The sequence below is a fragment of the Phycodurus eques genome, chromosome 5 (assembly GCF_024500275.1).
Source record: "Phycodurus eques isolate BA_2022a chromosome 5, UOR_Pequ_1.1, whole genome shotgun sequence".
NCBI lineage: Eukaryota > Metazoa > Chordata > Actinopteri > Syngnathiformes > Syngnathidae > Phycodurus > Phycodurus eques.
In genome coordinates, this window is record NC_084529.1 from 3757218 (window position 1) to 3783664 (window position 26447).

General features: G+C 43.7%; 1 protein-coding gene across 3 annotated transcripts in view; it reads right to left on the reverse strand.

The window, feature by feature from the left end:
- Positions 1-26447, reverse strand: part of cadps2 (Ca++-dependent secretion activator 2) — an 82164-nt gene that overhangs the window by 45030 nt on the left and 10687 nt on the right. For all 3 annotated transcript variants that reach the window (XM_061676995.1, XM_061676993.1, XM_061676994.1), the window contains exons 2-12: positions 24026-24139; positions 19304-19636; positions 18109-18189; positions 17331-17564; positions 16620-16741; positions 15338-15449; positions 15121-15260; positions 11034-11100; positions 10807-10915; positions 9363-9572; positions 1369-1505 (exon numbers count right to left, since the gene is read on the reverse strand). In XM_061676995.1, coding sequence (XP_061532979.1) covers positions 1369-1505; positions 9363-9572; positions 10807-10915; positions 11034-11100; positions 15121-15260; positions 15338-15449; positions 16620-16741; positions 17331-17564; positions 18109-18189; positions 19304-19636; positions 24026-24139 — 1659 coding nt within the window. The remainder of the gene's footprint in view (positions 1-1368; positions 1506-9362; positions 9573-10806; positions 10916-11033; positions 11101-15120; positions 15261-15337; positions 15450-16619; positions 16742-17330; positions 17565-18108; positions 18190-19303; positions 19637-24025; positions 24140-26447) is intronic.

The following is a 26447-nucleotide window of genomic DNA, read 5'->3' on the forward strand; positions in this document are numbered from 1 at the left end:
GAATTGTGAAAAACACAATTGGAAATGACAACGAATTCTTTCAAATGATTGATTTTACTAAACAGTTGGCTCATTCATGATAATTAAAGTCATAATTGTATTGAATGACAATACATTATTAATAAATGTAACCCTTTTACAATAGATTTATTGCAAATAATCAAATTAGTCAAGAAATAGTCGACTTCACATCAACATTTTTGTGTTGTTTAATTATTAAATTTGGCATATTTTCCATTCTTACTTTCACTTTTTTGGGGGCACATCTAGAAATGAGCTGGCCCGTCTGTCATTTAAAAAAAAAAAAAAAATTATAATCATAATTCAAAAAAAATCAAGAAGTAAGGCTGGAGCAGCTGCTGGCGTAGAAGAACTTAGGCGTCATTCTTTGACCGGCTTCTGGTTGGTCGCTATGACGTCGCTCCGGAGGTCAACTTCCTGCGCAGTTGTTTTTTTTTTTTTTTTTTTTTTTTTTTTGACCGGCGGCGGACGAGCGACCGCCTCGCCGGTCTTTCGCCGCCCCTTCCCGGGGATGCCGCGACCCCGTCGCGGGCGCCCGGGCCGGAAGCGCGCCATCTGTTCGCGGAGGAGGAACATCTTGTCGCGACGCCATCTCTCGCTGTGCCGCCGTATTTCCCGCTGGCCGACGACCAGGAAAGAAAGCCGCGCGGTAGTGCCGGGACGGAGGGAGGAAAGAAAGACGCGAAAAGGCCCGCACGCCGACACGCCGCTAAGTCGGACGTGCGCCATGAGCGGCGCGACGAAGGAGTTCGATGCCAGGCGCTTTCCGAAAAAAAAAGAAAAACTGTTGATGTTGCCCTTCCCAAAAACAGAAACTACTTCTGTGGCACTTCCCTTTATTAAAAAAAAAAAAAAAAAAAAAAAAAAAGGCAACAAACTATTGATTTGACTTTCCTAAAAAGAAGACAAACTCATGCTGTTACACTAAAAAAAGAAAAATAAATGAAAACAGAAAATGGATGGACGGAACTTCTTGTGTAAAATAGTCCATTCGAGTGCGATTAATGTGAAACGATCGTCGAGTTGAATTCAATTGTTTGCTCCAGCGGCAATAAAGTGCTTTAATGCAGACTCTTTTGATTACAAAAAAAAAAACATGTTTTTTCTTTTCAGTTCAGGAATGCGAGTAAAGCATTATTTGGGCTTTTTATCAAAGACGACGAGGACTATTTCTTCACTTGATTTTGTTAAAAGTGCTCACGTGAAAAGATGGGACGACCAAACTGCCATTTTGCTTTTTTCACTTCCAATGTATTGTCTTACAATTGTACACAATCTTCTAGTATAAAATGTGATTTTCTTTTTTTTTTGGGGAAGGACACTTCCGTGTTTTTGTGTGCGGCATACCAGGCAGGAGAAGGAGTCGTTCATGCGGTGCTGCAGCGTTTGCTTCTGCAAAACGGCGAAGAGGCGCGCGTGGTCGAAACGACACGGGGCCGCCGCCGCCGGCTCCTCCACGCCCTGCCGCTCGCACGGATCCAGACCTGCCCCCAAAAAAATAATAAAATGATCATTTTGAAAAAAAATCCTCAAAATGCAGAGTGTCTCTAAAAACCAGGCCCTGTATTCCCGTATTTGTTCTTACCTCGTACTAAATACCTAAAAACAACAACGGACTTGTGCTGTGTAACAGGGTGAATCTTTTCTTACTCCGAAATCGTCCGTTTGTCTTCTTTTTCGGAAACGAGCGACGCGCACACGTGCCGACAGTAACAGTTTGAACATCGCCAATTATTGTGCTCTAAAAACACCGACAGACTCAACATATAACAGCTTCAATCTTTTTTTTTTTTTTTTTAAAGAAAAATGTAACCTTAAAAGCTTGTCTTCTTTTTTCAGAAAGTGCAACATCAACAGTCTGCCGTAATTTTAGGAAAGTATAACTTCAATATTTCTCCTTCTTTTAAAGAAAGAACAAAATCAAGAGTTTTTCTTCTTTTTCGGAAAGTGCGAGTCAATCATTAGTCCTCTTTTAGGAAAGCGCAACGTCAATATTTGTTTTTTGCACGAGTTGTCTGCCTTCATTTTGGAAGTTCAATAGTTTTTCTTCATTCTTAGGAAGTACCCCATCGATAGTTTGCCCGCGAATGAGAAAGTGCAACGTTTTCAAACGCGTCCGGCTCGCCACGACTTGCGTTGGCCAGAGACGGAGGTGCACCGTTTTTGTTTACGGAGGAGAACGTGGCCAGAACGACACGCTTCCTGTCCCTCAACTAATTATGGAACACGTTTCCTCTCTTAAACGCAAGCTTGCACAACGTTACGACTTTAAAGGTCAAGAAAGGAAACTGGCTGTATTCCGTTCGTTTGCGTCGAGTGATATCGCAATGTGTCGTATTGCGATCGGTTACCATATCAATATCAATAATGCCACATTCAGTTATTGAAAACCTTGTTTATTTGTTTTCTAGACAATGAGTGAAAATAGCAAGGTTAGGTACATTTGAGTAGGTTGGATTGGTTCAAATCGATCGCTGTAATGCTTCGTCGCAGAAGGAAGCGGCATCAACGGCTTTTATCGGCTCGTCGTTTTATGAACTGAATCGCTCGTGGCGGTTCGGGCGGATGATGTGAAACAGGCGTTAGCTTTTGCAGGGAATTCTAAGTTTTTTGTCACGGCGGCGGTGTCGGCGTGACCGCGAACGTGGATGCGCACGGCCGGTCGGCGCCGTGTTCGTACCACTTTAAATCAAGCGCGCTGTAAAAATGAGCAATTTTGTTGTTGTTTTTGGGGCACAAACCAACGATTGCACATCAATTTGGGTCGCTGCTGTTTACGGTATATGATAGCCATGCAATAATAATAATAATTGCAACGTTTTGGGGAAAAAAAAAAAAAAAAAGCTTAATTTGTAAAGATAAAAATGTCCAAGTCAATTGTAAGAGTTGTATTGAATTGTAAGATGAAGTAGACAATATTGAGCGTTCGGTGGTGCTCGGTATAAAGTTTAAGAGTAAAAGGAGGAGGATTTGAGCGCAAAAGTGGAGCATTGAGATGAGCGCGAGCGTAGCCCGGAGCGCGTCGGAGCAACACAATGACAAAAAAAAAAGCAAAACGCCGTCTCGTCTCGGCGAAGGCCGTCCGGGTTCATTTCCAGTCCTTTCGGGCCTCCCCGTTAATGGCCGCGCCCGGTCAAAAGCCGAACACTGGGCGCGGGACGGCGCTCGGGGACGGCAAGCGGGCGAGCGGCACAAAAGACGCAAAGAGGAGCCACGAGGGCGCCGCGCCCGCGGCTGGCTTTTTCTTTCGCAACGCTGCCATTTTTTTTTTGTTTTTATGAAAGAGGAAGAAGCCCCCGTCAGACATGTGCTGGCCCCTCCCTCCCTCGCCCGCCACCTCTTCACGCTCATACACACATTTGCCATCTTTGTGGCTTTTGTCCCACGCACGAGAAAAAGACAGCAAAAGTGAAATTTCCACAATCAGCTACTCATCTGCTTTTTTCGCCTGCCGTGCCCGATGGCGAGGCAAGGGGGGGGGGGGGGCGGAGGGGGCTCCCGTCCGATTCCGATGTAGGTCACTTTGCATCGGTTAGTCCAACGCGGGGCCCGTTTGCGGCCCGCTGCAGGTTTCTTATCGTCCCTCCGCAAAATCTTACAGTCAAATTAAACCGATTTGAAAATTGGAAGTATTTCCTATTCCTTAAAAGGCGTCCTTTCCTAAATCAAAACGTAGAAATAAAGCATGAAACCAAATCAATCAAAAGAATGTCATAATCAATGTTTATAATTTTTGGAAGAATACACACCGCCATAAATTCATAACATTTCTCATGTTAAGAAAACCATTAGAATACAGTAGCTTTGATTAAAAAATAAAATAAAAATGCTTTTCTCGCCAAATAGTTTTTTTTTTTTCTGCACATGAAACCATTTTAGAATATGGAATACATTGACCATATAAAGGTTTTTCTATTAGAATGTAAAATGCACAAATAAAACGGTAACAAATGACATATGAATGGCATCAAAACAATTCCTCAAACTAACCTGAATTTTTTTCCCCAGGCTATTTAAAAAAAAAAAAAAAAAAGTCTTATTTTTCTTGAATTTTTTTGGGGAATAATTCAAAATGAAAGGGAAAAAAACAAAAACAAGGACTTTCTTTAAATAATAAAAAAAGGAACAGTACATTCTATTTAAAAAAAAAAAAAAGTCAAAAAGAAAAGAAAAATACCTCAAACAAATCAAAATTTGAAATTCTTTTTGAGGATGTTCTTTTTTTCCCCATGCTTTGCCTTGACCTTTTCTTAAAAAGCAACATTTAAAAATTTAAATACAGGGTGCCCATAGCATCTTTTTAAAATGTAATAAATGTAAGACAACATTAAATAAATGAACAAATCTGTGGAAATCATGATGTCATTTTTTTTAAATTAATGCAAAAAATTATATAGATTGTGAATTAGAATAACTAAACTAAACATGACATAGACTGTGAATTAGAAAAACTATTCTGTACTAATATATATATATTTTTTTTTTTTTTTACTTAACATGAGAAATCCCCCTCAACCCCACCCCCTTAAAAATGTTTTTTTTAATAGCATGACTTTAAAAATATATATAATTTTATGGGAAAGCAAATGAAAATAACAAAAAAGAAAGGGGACCACTGCAATACTGTATTACATACGTCATTTAAATCATAAAGAAAAATAATAATAATACAAAAATAATAATAAAAATTCAAAATTCTGATTGAGGAAGCTTTTTTTCATATTTTGCATTCAGGTTTCTGAAAAAGAAACATTTGCTAAAACTCAGTTCGAGGGGATATTTTTCAAAAAAAAAAAAAAATCGTTTCAAAATGGAGTGAAAATAAAATGTAAAAAAATAATACAGCTTTTTAAATACATTATGCTTAAAAAAACGATGTTGTTCAAATCCTAATCAGGATGTTTGTATTTGATCCCTTTGGTGAAATTTTACATCAAATTTGTACATTGGTGCTTTATTTTGGAATACTCTGTTGAAGGTGTTATGTTTAATATTTTTTTTTTTAACATCCTCATTCATAAGACATTGTCAAGTAGTTGTGTACGTTTTTTTCCTTCTTCTCTGTATAACTACATTTGGATATGACTACAATTTTTTTTTTTTTTTTTTTAGCAGTGTTTGAATGAAAATCAGCTCAAGCTTTCTGTCGTGGAATGTCATCTCTTTTATTGTACACCGTTTTGTATAATTGAAAATAGGGATAAAGAAGGCGATCTGGGATTGTTCTGTCTTTTTATCGGGCGTCTTTGATCAACTTTGGCTTTGAAAGAGAGAAACAACGGAATTGAAGTCTTTGCATCTTTTGTCCGCCGGCAAAAGTGAAATTTCCACAATCAACTCGTTTTGCCTCGCCCCCCGCGCCCCTACGGCGAGGATCGGGGGGCCGTTCCTTTCCAGTTCCGATGTAGGTCGCGCTACGTCGTCGGGATCGCGACCATTTGAGCGAGCCGAGAAAAAGACGCAAGAGACAAAGAAATATGGATCGCCGCTGCGCTGCCGCCAAACAAAGCGGGGGTGCGAGGGGGCCCGGTATTGATTGACGCTGCCGATGCCTGTCAACTTCAACTTTCAGCTATTATCCGGTGTGCGTGATGAGGACGGCGGGGGGGGTTGCGCGCTCGTGGCCCAGATGGCGCCTTTTGGTCCACATTGTCTGCGGCTTTCCGCACTCGCCACGTCGGCGGCGTTCGGAGGCGCCCGAGAACAATTAAAGTGGGACGGACGCAACTCCAGGCTATGGCAAGGTCAAAGTCTTAGAAAGTTATTGATTAGCGGCCGGCCCGACGGCTCGTCATTACCTCCGCCAAGCTCAAGGCGAGGCAACCGCTCCGCACATTTACTGGAAAACTGCAACAAACAAGAAAGTCTTACATTTTAGTGCCGCGTGAATTTTTTTTTACTGGCTTTTCCCTGCATAGCGTTAGCCGACGAGCATAACTGCCGATGCCATTTTTAACCTACTGTCATACTATCATTCAAAATAACAAAGTGCTTCCTAAAGATTTGTGTGTCCAGATGATGGTAATCCGCAAAGGTTGAATCAAGGCAACCGGACTCTTCTTGAATTTGTCGTGTTAGTTTTGTTTTGTGAAGACGTTCAAAAAATACGATTCAGCCAATTCTGCTGTTTGGCCCGCGAAATGGAATTCGGAGGCGGCGGTTGGCGCCGCCGCTCTATCGTGGAGAGTGGCCTTTGCGGCAAATGTTTGCTTTTGACGAAACAATCGAATCGGACAAGTGCAACGGCAACATTTTGAACGTTGCAAATTATTATGCTATGTAAAAAAACAAAATGCAAAAATAGACTCAATATATTCAGTAACACAGCTTCAACCTTTGCGTTTCAGAAACTGTAACTTAGTTTGCCTTTATAAAAAAAAAAAGTACATCAGCAATAAGTTGTCTTCTTTTTAGCAAAGTACAATGTCAACAGTTTGTCTTCTTTTTAGGAAAGCGCAGTATTAATATATATATATATATATATATATATATATATATATTATTTTTTCTTTAAACAGTTTTTTATTTTATATTTCAGGAAACTGCAACCGCAAAAACTAGTTTTGTTTTTAGGAGAAGTGAAAGTTTGTCTCGTTTTGCGGATAAGTACAACGTCAATGGTTTTTCTTCACTGTAAAGAAAATCCCCGGAAGTGGGGGGGGGGGGGGGGAATAAATCCACCAAAAACTAAACTTGTTTTGAATAGTACTATTAAAATAAAATCAATTAAAATCAGAACTCAGATTGCAGCCAAAAAAAAAAGAAAAAAAGAAAAAATGGAGAGAGCTTTTCTTATGAGGGCGTATGCCGATGACAAATATGAAACATGTCACGAAGACGGCGCGTGAAGAGGTGTGACGGTTCAGTTTAGCGCGCTCGTCTCCCCATCTCCATCCCGTGCGCGCCGGTCGTCACGGCGACGGTCACATCCATGTGACAAGCGGCGGCCGAGGCCGACGGCAGCTTATCGATGCGCGACCTTTCACTCGCGGGAGCGGCGGTGCGAGAGATGAGAGCCGATCGGCCCGGCGGCGCCGAGACGAAGACCGGGACGGACGGGTCCGCTCCCGGAGACGAACGGCAGTTTGGCGGAAAACCGTTTAAGTAGCGCAAAGACGCAGCTGGCGGACGTCGCGGCGGAAAAGCCGAGAAGACGCCTTTCCACGGAAGCTTTGGCATCCGGCGCGGAGGATCCTGAAGACTCAGACGTTCGCAAACGTCGCGCCAAATAAACGTCATCGGGTGAGCTCAGCTTCGTTTACGAGGCAAATTCGGCCAGCGCTGCAACAAAATCATGTTAATAATCGAAGAATCTGTCAATTCTTTCGGGGCTTCATTGGACGAAAAATATTTCTCAGGACAATATTTCAAACTTACGGTGCAGAAAATGCGCAAAGGTACTTCAAATGGATTCTGATTTCGAAACTGCTCCGGTCTGTAACATCAGCAAGAAAATGGAGCTAAATTGTTGATCATTGTTCTCCAAAGTCAAAGCAGATGTCGGCAAACGTCTTTTTCGGATCAGCAGTTCCGCTTTCACGGAGGACGAGCGAAATCAGAGAAGATTCGGAGGATTTGAACAGTTTTAAGAGAAGCAAGCTCTCGAAACGTTTCCAGGGAAATTGGGCCGAAAAGCAAAAAGAAGTGTTTAGAAGGCGGACAGGAAAAAGAAGATGAGAAAAAGATCAACATTTTGTCGGCTCGCTTATTCCGGCGAAAACTCTGGCCCCGAAGCGACATGAAATTCGGTAGACGTGCGTATCGCCAGAACAAAAAAGTCTCAGGAAGATACGCCTGAAGGAAGTCGGCCATTTTGCTTCGAAGGGGCCATTTAGGCTCTTTTGGACATTTCCGGGGTCAAACATAGGTCAAAGTCTTGCGGCAAATGAACTCCACAAAAGGTCAAAAATGTCGTTTCGCCGATAAGCCTGAAGAGCGTTACAGGTGCCCAAATTGGTTTTCCCGTGAACAATCGACGATTTAAAAACGTTTAATTAAAAGATTGCTTTTTACGCCACTTGAAACCTTGGCGAGAGTTCAACGGAATGGGTGGGGGGGGGGGGCATACACGGTTTATGTTAGGGTGATGATTTGCGCCGTGACAATCTAAACGTGGAAAACGGCTTCATTACCAGACAAACAAAAGAAGACGGGTCGCGTGTGTCAAGTGTGCGCGCTCCGGCTCATTAGCTTTACACACACACGCATTTCCTGCCGTTTGACTGTCCAAGGTGAGCGAGCGGTCGCCAACGCAAGCGCTGATTAGCGCGACTTGACCGCAAGCGCACACGCTCGTTCAGAGCTATTTGACGAATGCTGAGCAGTTGGACGTTATCGGCCGTTGTTCGTTAATCAAAAGGTCATCGTTGTTGGTGAGAAGAAAAAAAATTGTCAAACTTCTCTTTCCACAAGCTCTCGACCCTCAGCTGTCCGAAATGAATGTCGAAGATGTTTCGGCACGACGTCTTTCGCGTTAACGCCGCCGGAGAGCCTCGTGACGATGTTGCGATGCACCGGAGGGGTCTGCGATGTGGCAGCCATTTTGCATTCGCACAATAGCAGACGGCAACATAAATGCTGATATTTCTGTAGGAATTGTGAAAAGCGTGGGAACTATGGCGAGTCTTTACGGTTATTAGGATCGTGCGAAGACACGAGTGTAACGGCTTGAATGAGTCGTCGGGATCATTTGTGCACTAGTGTCCGCACGTCAATTGCGCAACTCACAATTTTTATCAAGCTATCAATCCAGACCGTTACGCGAGACGTAAGGAGCGGTCTTCGAGAAAAACAAAAACAGCCGAACGCCCAAGTAGGAAACATTTGCAGCGTCGCGCTCCACTTATTTCCACCTCGGCGCACGTACCGACAGCCATGTGGTTACCATAGCGACCCGCCGCCAGAGAACGGCGAGCTACTCGCCTGTCGTCGGGTCGATTCGTCGCTGCGAGGAGATTGCTCGCCCAATCGGGCACGTTGCACATTTTCGATGGTAACAATCGCGAGCAATCAAGAGTGAAAATCAAACAAATCAAAAAGTTGGGGTATGCGATGTAGAATTTAAAAAAAAAAAAAAAAAAAAAAAAAATCAATCAAATGTATAAATGATTATTATTGGAAGTTTGGCAAACAGCATCCACATCACATGCTGACCGCCATTGGACTGCTCCTCCGGCCTCGCCATTTCATCAGAATCATCTCCAGCGTTGCCCAGTAGAAATCAACATCATGACTCGAAATTCCCCAGAGCACACCCGAACAAAAATGTCGAGCGAAAACAATGTCGGCGAGTGTCGCGAAACGAAAGCCTGCCGCCACAAATCCCAAACGGAGCCACTTACCGGCGGTGGGCGAGGCGGGCTGGCGTCTGGCGGCGGGCCCGCAGCTGTTGGCGTTCTTGCTTTGGGGGGGCGGCGCGGGCTTGTAGGACTGCCCGGTGGCGCGGTACGCGGCCTGCACCCACAGGAGGCGGTCCTGCTCGTCGTCGCAGGCAAACACCACCAGGTCGCCCTCGCGCACCGCGTTGAAGAACACGCGGCCCCCCTGCAGGCCTGAGAACGGACAAAAGCGCACAGGCGGCACGTGCCGCTCTCAACTCGTCTCCAGTCCGCGACCCGGCTCCATCTACTCGTACTGTGTCGGCGCATCTCCGTCAATTAGAATGGCGGCAACTGCTTCATTTAGTGAGGTAGTTCAATTCAAAAAGGAAAAAGCGTTTTATACACGGGCGCCACATACAATGTATGCATCATTTTGATGATTATAGCTTGCGGCTAGCAAAGACTACAAATTCAGCATCTCTCCAAACTAGAATATTACCGAACAAACGGAAAACGATTTATTAGGCAGCTGAAAAGTATTTCCCCAAAGAATCGTATGATTACTGCAAGAAATGGACTTTCACCATATTCTCATTTATTGTGATGTACCCGTATACCAAATCCATTTCCCCATTGAAATGAACTGAAATCGAATTATTCCGTACCCCAAAAAAAAAATAATAATAATAATTGTGTTGGGTACTTTTGATAAACCAAAATTGCACTGTATAGTATTCAAACAATAAAACAAAAGATCACGTAGCGAAATAAACTGGTTTTAAAAAGTGTAATTACTTTGTGTACAACGGGCAAGTACCGGGTATCGGTCTGAGGCCGATATCGGCCCTTCTTTTACTGTATCGAGTACACGCGAAGGCTGCCGATTCGTATTTTGGAATTTTTGTCTTGAAAGATTTGGATTCCAGGACTTCCACGGATCCCACAAGTTCCACATGCCCAAATATTATGATTATTATTATTATTATTATTCAGATTCCGTTTGTCAATCCAACGATTCAGATGAAAACAAATTCAAATTCCCTTTTAATGCAATTGAAAGTCAAATATAAAGGATTCCAATTTATATTCCGTGACACTTCCGTGCGGAGAAAGCTTTGGGGCACAGTTTACTTTGACCTATTTTGCAATCAAATCATTTGAGATGTTTGAATTGTTGTTGCGTTATTCGTCGTATTTGCGCGTCAGACGTGTGCCTTTAAGGGGCGCGGCCGAGCGAGCGACATCAGGAGCTGCTGCGGTCGGTTCGGCCGGTTCGTCGGCGCGTGAGCGTCCGGCCGAGAGTTGCGGCCTCCAGCGGCTCCTTGCGAGTGTTTTCATTCTGAATTTGTGCGTTTGACTGTTTGCCCCGTGGCTCTCCTTGCCCACGTGCCGGGGCATCGCAGTACCTCCCCTCGCTCCGTTTCTTCCACCTTCGGGGGGGGGGCGGGCGGGTTAGTCCGGTTACCTGGCTGCGGGTGGCAGTAGTCCACCGTGTAGCCTTCCAGCTGCATCAGCTCCCGAGGTTCGGCCTTCTTCTCTCGGTAGCTGCACATGGCGAACGTGTACTGGCTCACCTGCCCGCACAAAAACCACGCGGCGGCTCAAAACCGGGCGCCGGATGCTAACTGACCCCGTCGCGCCAGCCAGGTCGCCGTGAGCCGCGAGGGAAATACTCGCCGTACGTGTACTTACCTGCACCAGAACAAAGTACCTCCTTTTCCAGCATTTCCACACGCGATGTCCCAGCGCGTACAAATACCTAAAGAGACAAATAACTTGCATTTATCACAATGTTTCATACGGCGACTACTCAACAAGACTTATTGCTATTATTCAATAAACACTACCGTCTTCCGTCGCAAAACCAACATAACCAGCAAAGTCCAGTATGATCGATGTGCAGGACACCACCATGTACGTACGAATCAATGTCGATTCAAAATCACCTGCGCGGAGGCAATCGGTTCGCAGTTGCCGCACCTGATTCAATAATAATAAATGTGTTCATTCGAAACCCTCCTTAACACCTATTTGGAAATAATACGACAATAGTAATAGCATAATTCATATTTATATTAGGCGGCACGTCATATTTTTGGGGAGGAATAATATTTTTGTTGATACTTAGAATATACTGCATATGATTTGTTTAGTACTTTAATGTCAATACTCCTTCACATAAACCGGCTAGTTTAAGAGTCTTAAAATCAAATATATATGATCATAAATTATGACTATTATACCGGTACATTGTACATTCCTTTGTTTATTATTGCTTTGATTTTTGAATGTTTTGTAGTTCTCATTTGTCAAGTTTATCTTGTGTTGATCGTTTTGTTTTCTGCATATTTTCAATGAGCAATCGCATTTTTTTTCTCGTATCCTTTTTTAACATGCGTACATTTTACGACATGGTAACCATTCAATAGTATTTCATTTAAAACAAAAATACAAATAGCAATACAAAAGTTCAAGGTAATTAAAAATGTATATATATTTTGTAATACGTTGTAACATTTCAATCATTTAGTTTCGATTTCATTTTGAATATACCTGATGAAATGAAACAGTATGGAGCCCCCCCCCCCAGTAAAAACAATCCAATAGTTTTAATCTAAATGTTGAAACCACAAACCTGAGACCTTTTCAGGATCTTCACTCTCACATTTCCTCCTTTTGATACTCTTTTTTTTTTTTTTTTTTTTTTTTTTCCCCCCCCCTCCAGACACCGTTTCACGATTTCCTCAAGAATGTCTTTTACTTTCACGCAAGCACAAGCAAGCTGGTAACGTTAATGTACCGCATTGAAATGAATTTCCGCATGCGGAACGGTTCTTTGGGAAAAGCTATCGGCGGCGAGAGAGAAAATCAATCAAACGGTGAAAAAAGAAGAAAAGAAGAAAAGCAGAAAAAAAAAGAAGGAGAGGAGAGAAAAAAAATGAGGAAAAAAAGAAGAAAAGGTTGGCAGTCGAGGCCGCAGCGCAAAGCGGGTCAACACGTGTCAGCTCTTCAGCCACTCCAAGTTAATCATTTCACCGCATAGCAGACACACACAAACCTTTAACATAGCCAACATCTTTTTTTGTGTGTGTGCAGGTTCATTAATTCATTCCGAATTTTTAAAAACAACTGCAATGAACTGCGCGACTCTCGGAAGTCCGAGTTTCTCCTGGAAAGGGACGTGAATCCAAAAAAATTAAATAAATGTTGGATCTCTGAATATCTGCGCGACGACGCAGCGTTCTTCCAAAGTTATAAAGAAAAATCTATTCAGAAAAAAACAGTTTCGTACCCTGTGCAAGTCCATGTTTTTTTTTTAACAATGTAAAAAAAAAAAAAAAAAAGTCTAAGAGGAAATAATTTTTTGATTATAATAGTCCTAAAAATACATTAAAAATACATTTTTAAATGTATTTTTAATATAAAAGTAAAATTCCCCCCCAAAAAAAACATAACATAAAAAATATTTTTTCTTAATACCTCACAAAATTCAATGATTTTTGAAAATTGCACAGCTAAAAATAAAAACCTGTTTTTCAAGTCGGGAAATCTGGTTAATTTATTACAAAATAGCTATTAACTGCCTTTAAAATAAAATTGTAAAAATAAATTCGCATGCTTGTCTTTTTAGGACAAACGAAAACAATTGAAATCCAAGATCTCGTAACACAAAACCCTATTTTTGTAGAAATGTGAACTCATGAAATTCAAATCATTGTAATTGTTGTATTCTTAACAATAAACCAATTGACCAATCATTTCATTAGATCAAATAATGAACAAAATATGAAACATGTACCGATTGAGAAGCCAGCCGCCGCATTGTCGTGGCAACCGTGTGTTTCTCTTCTCTTTTCTTACAAACGCGAGATGAGAAAGCGACAAATCTACTTGACTTTCGAAACCAGACAAAAGCACACAAAAAGAAACGGGGGGGGGGGGGGGGGGGGGGAGTGAGTGACGTCGGCACAAAGCGACTTTTAAACACGCGCCGGCTGCCACCTGCGTCAATTACATCTGGAAACATCACCAAATTTAAAAACACACCCAAAAAAAAAAAAAATCACATTCAATGGAAGTGAACGCAAGAAAAAAATGATTGCTTCCATCTGGCAATTCCTCTTTTAATTTCACTGAGAGCCACCTGGGAACCGTTGATATCAAGTTGGCGTCGTCATGACAACGGAGGACGTTGAAGGCCCAGAAACACAACCAAGTACACGCACACGCGCACACGCAAAAGTCCACTTAAATTTGTTTTCAGTTTTCAAAACAATATCTTGCTGCCATCTTGTGGAAAATACAGTGAACAGCCAAGTCTGAATCGGCGCGCTTGAATCTATTTATGTATTGGTTCGTTTCATTCATGACATACATTTTGGTTATTTCATTTAGATCCAAAATAGAGATTTTACTTATATTTTGTGAATATAAATTAAAAAAAAAAAATACCTACTTAATTCCAGCTATGCTTTAGATAAACAAAAAAAGTCAAAAACATTAACGTACCTCATAAAAGGTCAATCTAACTTGAAGTTTTATAATAATAAAATTAAAAAAAACATTTTAAATCAGTGTTAATGCCTCAGAAAAAGACTTTTAAAAAACTTTAGTGTTCATTTGAATATTTTGTAAAATGATTGTGTAATTATATATTATCATCTATTTTACCTTGAGAAATATTTTTGTCAGAATTCTAATGCCTCATAAAAAATGTAATAAAAATTGAACTGTTCATTTCATTAACAAATATTTTTTAACAAATACAATTTTTTATTTTTATGTCGGGCGGGAACTGGGAAATTGTGCGCGCTAGATAGGGTTGCTAATGCCTCGATCAGAATACAGGATTTTGGGCTCGATTAGCGATCGCAATTTCCCAGATCAGGCCCGACATATTTTGTCCGGAACGACAAAACGTCTTGCAGTGCGACTTAATCCACGACCGACGAATTGGCCCGATGACACCAAAATGAAAAGTCTGTCAAGTTCAATTTTGCGGGATATCGTCTGTGTAGTGTGACATATCAACCACAGCGCACAGCGTCGACCAATAGGATTGCGTATTGTGACCGGCGCATCGGCTCCCGCGCTTCACCGTTGTTAACATTTATTCACGCGCACAAACCAATGTTGACCGAAGCTTTCGAGCACGATTCCGCAGAACGGCGGCATATTTACGTACAAGCGTTAGTGCTAGCGCTAGCTTGCTGGGCTACATGACGGTCTCTTGCCTGCTTGCGAGCCGTATCGTATTCAAAGTACGTGAACATGCCTCATGCGATCCTTGAATGAACGTCCTCTCCCGAGCGCCGCACGCTTATTCTCATTTTGCGCCCCACCCGCACACACACGCGCACAATACGTCGGCGCGGCCCATTGTTGTTGCCGTCGCCGTGGTAACGAGCGTAACCGGTCGCGTTGACCGGCGTCACGTTTTCCGGTTCCGCCTCTACGACAGTGTTTGATTTGACAAGTTGAAGCCCAGTGATGGCAAAAGACGGGATACGGTGCTATCGGAGTAAACGTGGCGTCGTGTCGCCACTGTCTGACCGAGATATGGCAAGATTTGACGCCAGTCGTCAGACCAAATTTGTCTTGCACCACGACAATTTGACTCCTTTTCATTTTGTTGATGAGTGGGTGGTGTGCTGTCTGATATATAGTGAACCTTTTTTCAGTTTGGGGGTGGGAGGAGCGGGCACTTCCTTACTTACTAGTTGAGGACTCGGGGTATGGAGCTCACGTGGGTTCTTTGAGGGCTCGTTCGCCAACTCACCCGCTGTGCTTCATGTTGGGCGGTTTGTCCATGCGCACGGCCAGTTTGATCTTCAGCTCCGTGTCCTGGCTGTTCTTGGGGACCACCATGCGGTGGAACTCGGCCTGCTTGGGCCCGTTGGTGGTGGGGCGCAGGACCACCTGAAGGGGGTGACCCAGACGTCCGTTAGAGTAGACGGGGCGTCTCCAAAAGCTCAAAAATCCTCAACCGGACTCACTCGACCCAGCTCCTTGTCTTCCAGGGCCAGAACGCCAGTGCTCTCCATGAAAAGTTTGACTTTGACGGAGGGCAGAGGGTGCGTCGTGCAGAAGTCGCCCTGCGTCGCCCACCTGAAACACACAAAAGACCCTCAGCAACGCCGACCTGGGGGCAGAAAACGTTCGCGGGAGACAGGGCTGGACCGTGAAAAGGACGGACGTTGACGCCCATGTTTTAACCCCCAAAATGCTTGAGTAAGCAGACACACTGGATGAAAGGGGTCTACGATACTGACACATGACATCTATGTCCATCCATAACATTTTCTACCGCTTATCCGAGGTCGGGTCGCGGGGGCAGTAGCTTTAGCAGGGACGCCCAGACTTGCCCTTCCCCAGCCACTTCCTCCAGCTCTTCCGGGGAGATCCCGAGGCGTTCCCGGGCCACCCGAAAGACGTAGTCTCTCCGGCGTGCCCGGGGTTCGTCCCCGGGGTCTCCCCCCGGTGGGACGCTGCGCTTGAACGAACCGACGTAGACCCGAAAAGGTGAAGAGAGGACGCGGAGCTTCATTAAATGCGGTGAATGCGCCAACGCATTTCCACTGAGGATCTTTAGAGCAACGAGATCTTCGAACGTGTTTCTGCATCGACGCAAATGGGTTAGGTTCTACTTGTTTGAGATTCTCAAGAAAAAGTCAAAATGACTGAGTTGTGAACATTTCAGACACAATATTTCAAACTGAAGTGGAAAGCAAGCAAGCACACGAGTGTACCACAAGAGGGACACGCAAACCGACAACAAAGGAAAGTCACCTGGCATGCAAAATGTTTGCCAGGAACTTCAGGTTCGAGACTAGAAGCAAGTGTAATTGCACGTCCACTACAGCAGGTGGCAGTGGCGCTCTGATTGTCAGAGTGGGCGCAGGGAGTATTAGCCCAATGGCGGAAGTTTTTCCTCTCTTTATTTATTTCCACCCTTAAGACACACCATGGGAAAATGAAAAGAAAGGCATCATCATCATCATCATCATCATCATCATAATAATGAGACGATTAAAAGTCTCCGGAACGCTAAAATGAGGAACTACGACGACGACTATGTGTCGCTTGGCTTCATTGTGACGAGGAAAGACTCGTTTGCTGTGTCTAAAAATGTTGGCGGCGGGCAGCATGAAGCCAAGTAAACGAAGGCGTCGCTTCAATTCAAGACAGCGCAGTCACGCTGAGAAGCCGCTCGGCTTCTTTCGCCAAAAACGTGCAAAATGTTCCGCTCGGTAACATAAAAGAATTGCGACTGCTCACTGCGGTCTGGAGGCCTCCGCCTGGTCCGTCTGCAGTTTCTCGCCTCCTTCCACTTCCATGGTGCAGTACACGATCTTGTTGGGAGCCACCGACTTCAGCCCCTGGACCTCCACGATCACCACCTGAACACATCCCACACGTGCGCAGATCCGCTGGAGTTTTGGACGTGCTTGGACAAAATCTATAGGACTCGTTTGTCTTTGGAACGGCCAAAATGACCCAAAAATGCTCACTTCAAGGCAATCGTCTTTTCTTGAGACTTCTTTCTGGGTCTACTCGTGACAGACGTGCCCGCAAAATTGCACGCTGTCGAGAGATATTGGCTTTGAAAATATTATTAGGGGTGCTGGCAAGCTGACAAGTTGCTCTGTCGAGCTAACATGCTAAAGGCTAAAACGACAGACTCCTTATGTCGTTACAGGCGTGGCTTCTTGAGACATTTTTTTTTTTGTAATTCCACTCATGATAGACACGCCTCCCAAAATTCATGTCGCTAAATCAAACCGTGCTCAGGTGCTGAATTCCCCCCCACCCTGTAATTTTTTTTGTGGCTCTACTCCTCATCGACCTGCCTCCCAAATGTCATGTTGCTTAATGAAACTGGCTGTAGGGGCTGAATTTTCATTACAAAGTTCGCTTACTGGTTTGGAGTACGGTAAAGCCCTCAAACCGTCAAATGATGTGGCCGAACAAACATTTATGTGCACTCACCTCCAGCGTGAAGGAGAGCAACACGTCGGATTTGGACAACACTTCGACTTCGTCGCCGAGGTCCAGGAAGGAGTTGTTGACGGAGGAGCGCTTGAGCTTCTGCTTGAAGTCGGGTCCGCCTTTGGACACGGGGAGGCTCTCCAGGTTGGCCATCAGCAGGTTAATGGACGAGCGCAGCTCCTCGGCGTAGAGGGCGCCCATGTCGGGCGACGCCAACTCCGGCCATCTCCTCTCCTGCGCGACAAGCTCGTCTCAGAGAGCGTCCGGCGTCGTTGAGTGCTTTAAAGCCAACTCTTTCAGTTTCAGAGAACTCTGCCTCTTTTACCATTTTAAACAGGAAAGACCAGCTTAAACATTTTTTTCATACCCAAATCGATCCTTCAGACTTTTCAGTGCGTCTTGTCATGATCAACACGGTAACGAATTTTGCGGTGATCCGTGAATCTGGCGTCTGGAGCTAATGTCAAACTATTTTAAATAAAGTACAGTGGAACCTCAATTTAACAGACTAATGGTGGGGTGTCGGCCATTACAGTTCATTGTCCGTTATATTGAAGCACTTTTTCTTTTTTTTCTTTTTTTTGTGGTCATATGAACCCATATTACTGTACAGTACAAAATTCTCATTTTTTATTTTGATCATGGCCTAAAACGTCCAGTACAGTACGTTATTGTATACGTACCGCCCCGACCGGTCGTTACTTCCAAAAGCTGTTAAATCGAGGTTCTACCGTACAGTGTAAAGTGGAACGAGATGTGTGACCGGACCGCTTCTCACCCTGGCGATTCGCTCCACCAGCTGCAATCGTCCGTCCAGCTCTCGGCGAATCTGCGCCGCCTGCTCGTCCACGTTGTCCAGCTGAAGAACAATAAATGAATAAATGAATTTTTTTTAAAATTCAAATCTGATCCGCTAATCAGAGCCACGGCAACAGATATGCGCAATAAACTAATCAGAAAGCAGAAGTGACTCAAGATAATCCACATTTCCACTTGACGGTGCAGCAAAGAAAGTTGGTGCTCGTCAGTGAGTGTGAAGATTTTCCCGGTTTTTACTTCCATGTGGGGCCCAAAGGCAACCACGAAAACAACATTTCTCACTACATTATTATTCTAAAAGGGCGTGCAAAATATGAAACATTTTCTATTTTTTTCCACAAGACGATCTTTTCCACAAAATGAAAACTTTAACTATGGGCTACAAATGCAAATTTTCAAATTTAAAAACAAAACAAAACATTCTCTACAAACAAAAACAAACAAAACCAATGTATTTGTACTATATGTGCAGAAGTTGATGAAAGTCAATGCTTGGGGAAAAAAACAGTTTTGGTCTGGGGGGGAAGCAAATCCTCGGAGGTCATAAAAGGAAAAAAAAAAGATTATTTACATAAAACTACGACTATTCTCATGACATTACGATCATTCTCGTACAATTTAAACTTTATTACTGTGGAATTACTTCATTCTCATGAAAAGAAGATTATTCTTGTAAAATTCAAATGTTATTCTCATACAATTCGGACTATTTATTATTATTAGACTTTATTCTTGTAACATTATAACTTTATTCTCGTAAAAAAGTTACTTTTTTTTTTCCTTCGGATATAAATGTATTCTTGTTTTTTCAGATTACAATTTTTTTAAGGAAAAAAAAAAAATCCCCCCCCACACACAAAATTTGAATTTATCACAAAAATGCTAAAATGAGTTTTTTTTTTTTTTTTTTTTCAATTGCAAGAAATTAGTTTAACAAGTACAGGGGCGTTGATTTTGTTTGCCAAATTATTTTCTTTCCTCAGTGAAACATTTCATTTCATATAAGCAATGCTCGTATTCCACATTTTACTTGATGAAAACAAATCACCGTTGGATGGGAAAAACAACGTTAAGGGCAGAGATTTTTCATAAGGCTTAAAAAAAATAAAAAAATTTAATTAATTAAAAAAAAAAAAGAAGTCTGTGTCGCCAACCTGGCAGGCGTTGTAGAGCAGCTGGTGCTCAAACTTCCTGACGCCGAGGATGTGCTGGAACATCTCGTAGAGTTGCTCCTTGCTGAGGATCAGCTCGGACACGGCGCCGAGGTGAGCCCGCTGGGGCTGCCGCCGCACGTCCTCGTCGCCCCTGTAGATGGCGTCGTACTTGGCGATCCAGGAGGTCAGCACCGTCTCTTTGCTCAAGCCGTCGATTTCGGGGAGGCTGCGCACGCGACGCTCGATGTTCTTCTTGAAGACCTCGCGGAAGTCGCTGGCCGAGCAGCTGCCGCTCTGCACCATGCGGCACACGCGCTCGCTCTTCAGGAAACCCTGCGCGCAAACCACACGGAAAAGCGCGACATGCACACGTTATTCATGGGTGATGACCGATTGGTTTTCCTTTCCCTTTTTTTCCCCCCCTTGAAAAAAAATAGGACTTTATGCTTGGAAGATTAAGAATAAATTCTCATGAATTTACCTTATTTTCCCCCCAAAAAATACTTTCTTTTCAAAAGAGTACGACTTTCATCCACCTGCAAAAAAAACATTTTTTATATATCATTTATTATTTTTATTTGTATTCTCCTAAAATTCCAGCTCTTCTCCCTTCCATACTTTTTGATTATTATTCTTAATTATTTTAATTTAAGATTTAGATTTTACTGCAGTCTCGTAAAATTACGACTATATTTTCATAAAAGTATGACTTTTTTCCCCTTAAATAAATACAATTTCATTTTCGAAAGATTGACTTTGTTCCCCGTCTAAAAAATTAAACTTGAACCTGACTTTATTCTTGTCAGATTGAAATTATACTGTATTCCCGTAAGATTAGGATTCTTCTGACTTTTTTCCCTTGGAGAATTACAACTTTTTTTTTCCCAATCAGAAAAGACAACATGATCCTAACATTTTCTTGGAAACAGCTTAATCGTCATCATGAAATCATGACCTTTTCCTGAAAATGTACCGTTGTCGTTAAGATTACATCTGTAAATAACGGGGCCGCTCTCTGCCACGAGAATAAATAAGATTTTCTGGCTGCGGACGTTGGCGCACAGCTAATGCACCGCGAGAGATCACAAAAGTAGAGCTCAGGTTTGCTTCCCAATGCAAAACCACAACTAATAAAACACAATGACTAAAATATGTGACACCTTTGAGTAAAAATGCGGCTCGATGATGCCCGAGTTTGATGCGGCGTGTAATGTCGCTGGCTACGGATACGTCACGGAGCAAACGGCGGCCGCGCTTTTTCTGAATGTCAGCCATTATTACTAATGAATAGATCAGCGGGCGCTTCGCTTTCCCGCTGCTCCTTTTAATTGCCCTTTAAAAAGCCCACTCAATTATTTACGCGGCGGCACAGCGAGGGAGCAGATTAACTGGGGCGCTAAGGCTAAGCGCGAACGTCATCCTCCGCAACAAGTTGCTGCAATTGTGCTCCTCTTGGTTAGCCGTACAAGACGAAGAAAGATCAATCTGCAAAACGCCATCTTGACATCCTCGTATGACGTCACTGGCGATACCGGATATTTCGGACCCTGAAAAAAGTTCCTTGGTGGAGGTATCAAACTTGAAAGCAGGTGAAATGCATCCACAACCAACGTACCCAACTAACTAACCAACTACCTATCTAGTCACCAAGCTAAATAAGTAGCTAACCAACAATATAAGGAACCAAACTAACAATTACTGAGCTGACTAACTCCCTAAGCAGCGAGAGATAGCGAGAAAGAGAGAGAGAGAGAGAGAGAGAGTAAGAAAGAGAGAAAGTGATGCCCACTGGGCCGAGCAAATGTCAAAACCCCGAAGAAACGCCCGCTGCCCTCCTGCCGCGTTCAAACACTCGATTACCGCGAAGGCACTGACATCTCCCGCACTCAAATATCACTGGCGGCCAATTATGGAGATTTTTCGGGAACACAAACTTGATATAGTTGGGCATGATGGTGATCGTTTCAAGCAGAAATGTTACATTTTGTTATGAAAACACTATACAGCAAACTTTTGCTAGTCTCAAACTAGATTTGGTCATTAAAAAAAAAAAACAAAGAAAATATTATATTCTGCTAAATATTTCATTGACACGCCAATATCTTATAAAACGTCACCCAACGATGCCATTTTACGCTACAAGAATGTCAACTTGAACAGAAAAGTGCAATATATTTGCACACACAAAAGCAATCGTTCACCACAGAAAGTTGTAAATTCTCGCAAAAATGTCGCAAAACATGACGGGTGGATATAATTTCTCAGCAAAATGCGATATTTGGCCATTAAAGCGAGAGATAGGCAAGTATCGAAAAAATATTTGCCATTGAGTAAGCCCTCCTCGCCGGTAGTTGGCGCTAGACTGCGGCAGAAACGACGTGCGCCAGGAAAAAAAAGGTCTTTGTTCACAATTATATGAAATTGCATTCATTGACACATTTTGTAATCACTTTTCACATGCTGAAGGTGTCCCAATACATTTGTTCATGTCGCATATTTATCGGCAAAGGTAACGGGAGAGTACAAATGCGAAATAACGTCGTCACTGCTGATCTTTTGTTCAAAAAAGGTCACGCGGTGCCCATTTCGGTGGCCTTTGAAAGCCGATCTGTGGCATTTTCCATCCTCGCATCACGTCACCGCCGGCTTCTCTTTGCGCTCAGCTCCGTTTCAAAAAGCAGCGGCGAATAGCGTCGTCAAGTCTGGCTCCCGTTACGCCGCCTTCACGCGGCATTTCACCTGGTTTTAAGCGGCGGAGATCGGTACGCAAATGTAGCGCACCTCGGAGTCATGCGGGGGAAAAAAAACAAACCAAAAAAAAAACATCACCCACGTTGGCATGGCCGGCGGCGGCGTTCCAGGAGGCCTGGCAGTGACGGACGACGGCGGTCTGACCTCCCGCCTGTGGCATTTTTACAGGAAATATCAAACACTGGCCTTAATCGGCCCCTTTAACGTCCTTCTCGCGCCTCGCCGGCCCGCCGTCGCCATGCCGACCTCCATCGACAATTGTTCAACAAAACAGACGTACCACAAAAGGAGGAGAGAACATCCAGTGGCAAAAAGAAGATGCTTTAACAACTGATGAATGTGAGAAAATGTCGGCTTCGGTTGCTCAAAATCCTCGAAATGTCCGGAAATGCGTCATGAGGAGATCCACGCGAGGGGCCAAATTGACTTCCGTCATGTTTCTGCTCAGTAGAAGTCGCGTTTGTTTTTGTCACGTGGCCGACGATATGAAAAGATCAGATTTACTCAAAACATCCAAATGGGGCATCACGTTCTACGGTGTGAATGTAGCCTTCAATGTGCATGAAAATGTATTATATTTTCAAATTCATTACAACAACAATGTTCGCTTTTCATTGCTGCAAAGAAATTGCCGGCGGGAGTTAGGTTTAGGGCTAAACTTGGCAGGCTTGGGTTAGTGTGACAGTTGAGGTTAGGCTTACAGTTAGCGTCTTAGGGCTTTTGTTGGGTTACAGTTGGGGTTTTTGGTTTAGTGCTAGGGTTAGGATTAGAAATTAGGGTTACAGTAAAGGTTAGCTTTCAGGGGTGGCATTACAGTTGGGGGGCATTGGGTTTAGGGTGAAAGTGACTTAGGAGGTTAGGGGTAGTTAAGTTTCACGTCTGTTTGGCCTGTGACGAGCCGGAAGACAGAAAGGAATGACAGCTTTGATATAATTGGCAAAATGCTCACTTGGCAGGCCAAAAACCAGGAGGACATTTTTCCTTTCAACACTTCTGACCTTCAACGTCACAAGATTCAAGCGTATGCCACTCATCACATGACTTGATCGAACATCATATAAGGCTAAGGATGCAATGCTTGAAACTGGATTTTTCATCTTCAGGGAAGAAGAAGAAGAAGAAGAATACTTTCTGGAAACAAAGGCGAGAACTGTTGTGAACTTGGCCTGGACGGTGGCCGTGACCATATAGCGTGACAGCGACTTCCTTTAGAGCAAAACTGTAAATGTACTTTTTGGCAATCCTGTCCATGCCACGAAGCTTTGTGAACAAACCTCAGGCAAGACATTGTCACGTAGAATCGGGCGCTTCTGGACACAAAGCAGGGAAACGCCAGACAATGTCCGTTACAGACCAAAGGTAAAGAAAGAAGAAAGAGAGCTGAAGTATTGAATCTTAGATTCGCTCCATTGGCAAGGAGGAGGACTGTATTCTGTCCTGATCTCGGAACCGAAGTTATGTTCATGTGTACTTAGTATTCATGTGTAGGTGTTAGATGACCGTAGATGGTGTCTGACGGGTGTAGCACCGACTAAACACATCTCACCTGTTCATTGTTGTCCATGTTGGCACACCTTCCTTGTCTATTCTCTACCAGGCACATTTTTGGAAAACACTCTTTTATCGCTTTAATGTCGTAAAATGTGTGGAAAAATGCGTACCGTCCGTCACGTCGGATCACACGTACGTGGTGGAGGACGGGGCAAGGTGGCCGATATGCGTTGCCGGGTTAAAGTTTGTATTACAGTTCGGGGGCATAGGTTGAAGATTAGGCTCAGAGTCTTGAAGATTACAAGAACATTGCAGCCAGCCCAAGATCGGAGAAACTCCAATCAAAGGGGACAGCGGTGTGTACACGGTGCCAATGTCCTTCAAAATGTCAAGGATATTTGACTAAAGATAACCCGCGATGCCCCTCTGGTCTAACACAGTTTTGAAAAGCTACTAGGAGAGAAGAGGACGTGGTCTTGCCTCATAGTAGCTCCTGACGGCGTTGCAGAAGGCTTCGTCGGCGATAATCTGAGTTTCCCCGTTGAGGAAGGCCAGGAAACGCTCCTTGACCACCTGGAGCTGCTGCTTGTTCACCTGAGGAAAAACCACAACATTTCAAAACAGGGGGGCCAATTTCATCAATTAAAGATGAAGAATGGTAAACAACAAAAATAACTAAATCAACCAAGCAACTACAGCTGGCATCGTGACTTATTCCGTGACCAAGATCGGAGCTCATTTACTTGCAAATCAACTTAAATGCCATCAATCCGTTGCGATTTTGATGACACGTTTTCAATTTCAAAAAGGGCAGTGAAAAAAAAACAAAAACAAAAAAATGCCCTGGCATTGCGGGCGAGGACAGCCACAATCCGGGGTGCACTCTCAGCCATTTTGGAAACGGCGCAAACAGTCAAGTGGAGAGTAATTGAGATCGAGCATCAACGTGACAAGCGTGAAGACTAATCCTCGCTCCGTGTGTTGATTCGGGGCAGCCATGCGGCGGAGTTATACTCGCCGGCCATCCGTCACTTGGCACCGCCTCGCCTCGCACCTGCACACGCGCGCATCAATTCACGGCAATAAAGCGCTGGCCGGGAGCGCTGGATAGAATAAATATTTACAAAAGGGGAAAAGAAATGAATTGTCATAAATCTGCAGGGTCCAGCGGGTATGCGGCTGCTTGCCGCTGCATACGCGTGAGCCGCCGGCGAGGTCCAAAAAAAAATCAAATCAAAATCAAAATAAGAAAAATCGCTTTACTACACCAAATTAAGATCCACCAAAAACGTGTCATGGAAACATCTTAAACCCTTCAACTGTTACTTTTCTCTGATCTGACTTGGATAGAGGGCTGGGCTACATTGTGAATTGCATATAGTGAATTCAGAGACTTGTTGCGAAGTACTAGTGGTCGGACTCGCAGCCGAAAACTCAACTCGCTATTTGTACCGACAGTAATCCAACTGTTACTCCTTATACTAGGCCGAAATAATAGTCCAAGAAATGAAAAATCTCATTTGTTGTTTAAAAACTCTCTTTTGAACCGATAAGAGAGCAGCGCGCAGGCACGTTTTGACTGACATGTTTTAGCTGCTGCGTCTCCGTACAGAAATGTTTCTTTTCAGATTTTTAGCTTCGAATGGCTTACTTTAACCGGGATCCCTCACCGTACCTTGTCCACAGGTAGAATCCCGGGGCTGTTTTACGCTCACCAGCGCCATAAATCCTCGCAGACCAGCTAGCTTGCTGGCTACCTAGCTGTTTGTTGTAGTCTTTTTGATTCATTTTGAATCAAATGCTAAAATTCTGATTCCGGATGAGTTCCCCCCTGGGACTTGCGAGTCAATCCGGATCCCCACTGATTGGTTTGTAGAACTACTAAATACAGTACATTACATGTTTGAAGGTAGTTTCTGAAAATGTGCAAAGACTGATAAATATGTCGTACTGAATTGTGGACTGACAGCATAAAACAGTTTTTCATAAGTTCAGCTTTCCAAATTTTTTTAGGCTTGGCTAAAACGGTGCCCAGTGACGCAGTTTGGAGCCCGACAAGTCGCCCCTCCCCAACAGTATAAGAACTTGAGCGCCTCACTCGCATCAGCGGTTATCCAGCGTGATCGTGACAAGCACTTACGTAGCTACCTAGCTACGGCTTGTAGCACGCGGTCTGGTCTCAGATATAGAACAGGCCCGGGTTGCCATGGAGATCAGACTTTTGGTGCATTGACATGGAGGACCAGACCTCACATTACAGCCTACACCACGAAACTACAGCTTGTCTTCAGGGAGTCCGCTGACGTGGCAGTTGGGTGCCTCGTTGTTGGCCATGAGTGCGCACACATTGTGTCTTTTCCACTTATGTCTTTCTGTGGGCTATAAATTAGCTCCAATGTTCTTACAGTTAGGAGTTACAGCGCCACCTGTTGCCTTGGCATTCATTTGTTGGATATGGTACATTGGAGGCGTATAAAAATGAAATACGTACAGTAAATGATACTTTATAGCCGTATACATCAAATGTTATGTAAATCCGCTATTTCAGGTGTTTTTGAAACTAATTTGAATCCCAAAGAAAATATTTCGTAGAGGACGAGTGCGGTGAACATTTGTTTCCTCTGCTGTTTCCCGGTATTGTTCGTTTCTGCTTCCGAACGAGGAAAACCGTCATCGCGACCTGGCGCTTGTGGTCAAATCCAAATGGCCGCAAACGAGTGTCAAAACAACCAAAGAAAAGAGCCTCCAGTGGGTGAAAGCAGGAAGAGGAGGAACAGAAAGAGGACGATGAGGAGGGAAGGAAGGCAGAGAGAGAGGAGACAGACGAAGACGAGGAGCATAAAAGAGATGACAGCTCTGAAATGAGCATCACGGAAAGACAAAAATAGCCCGGCTGCCGCTT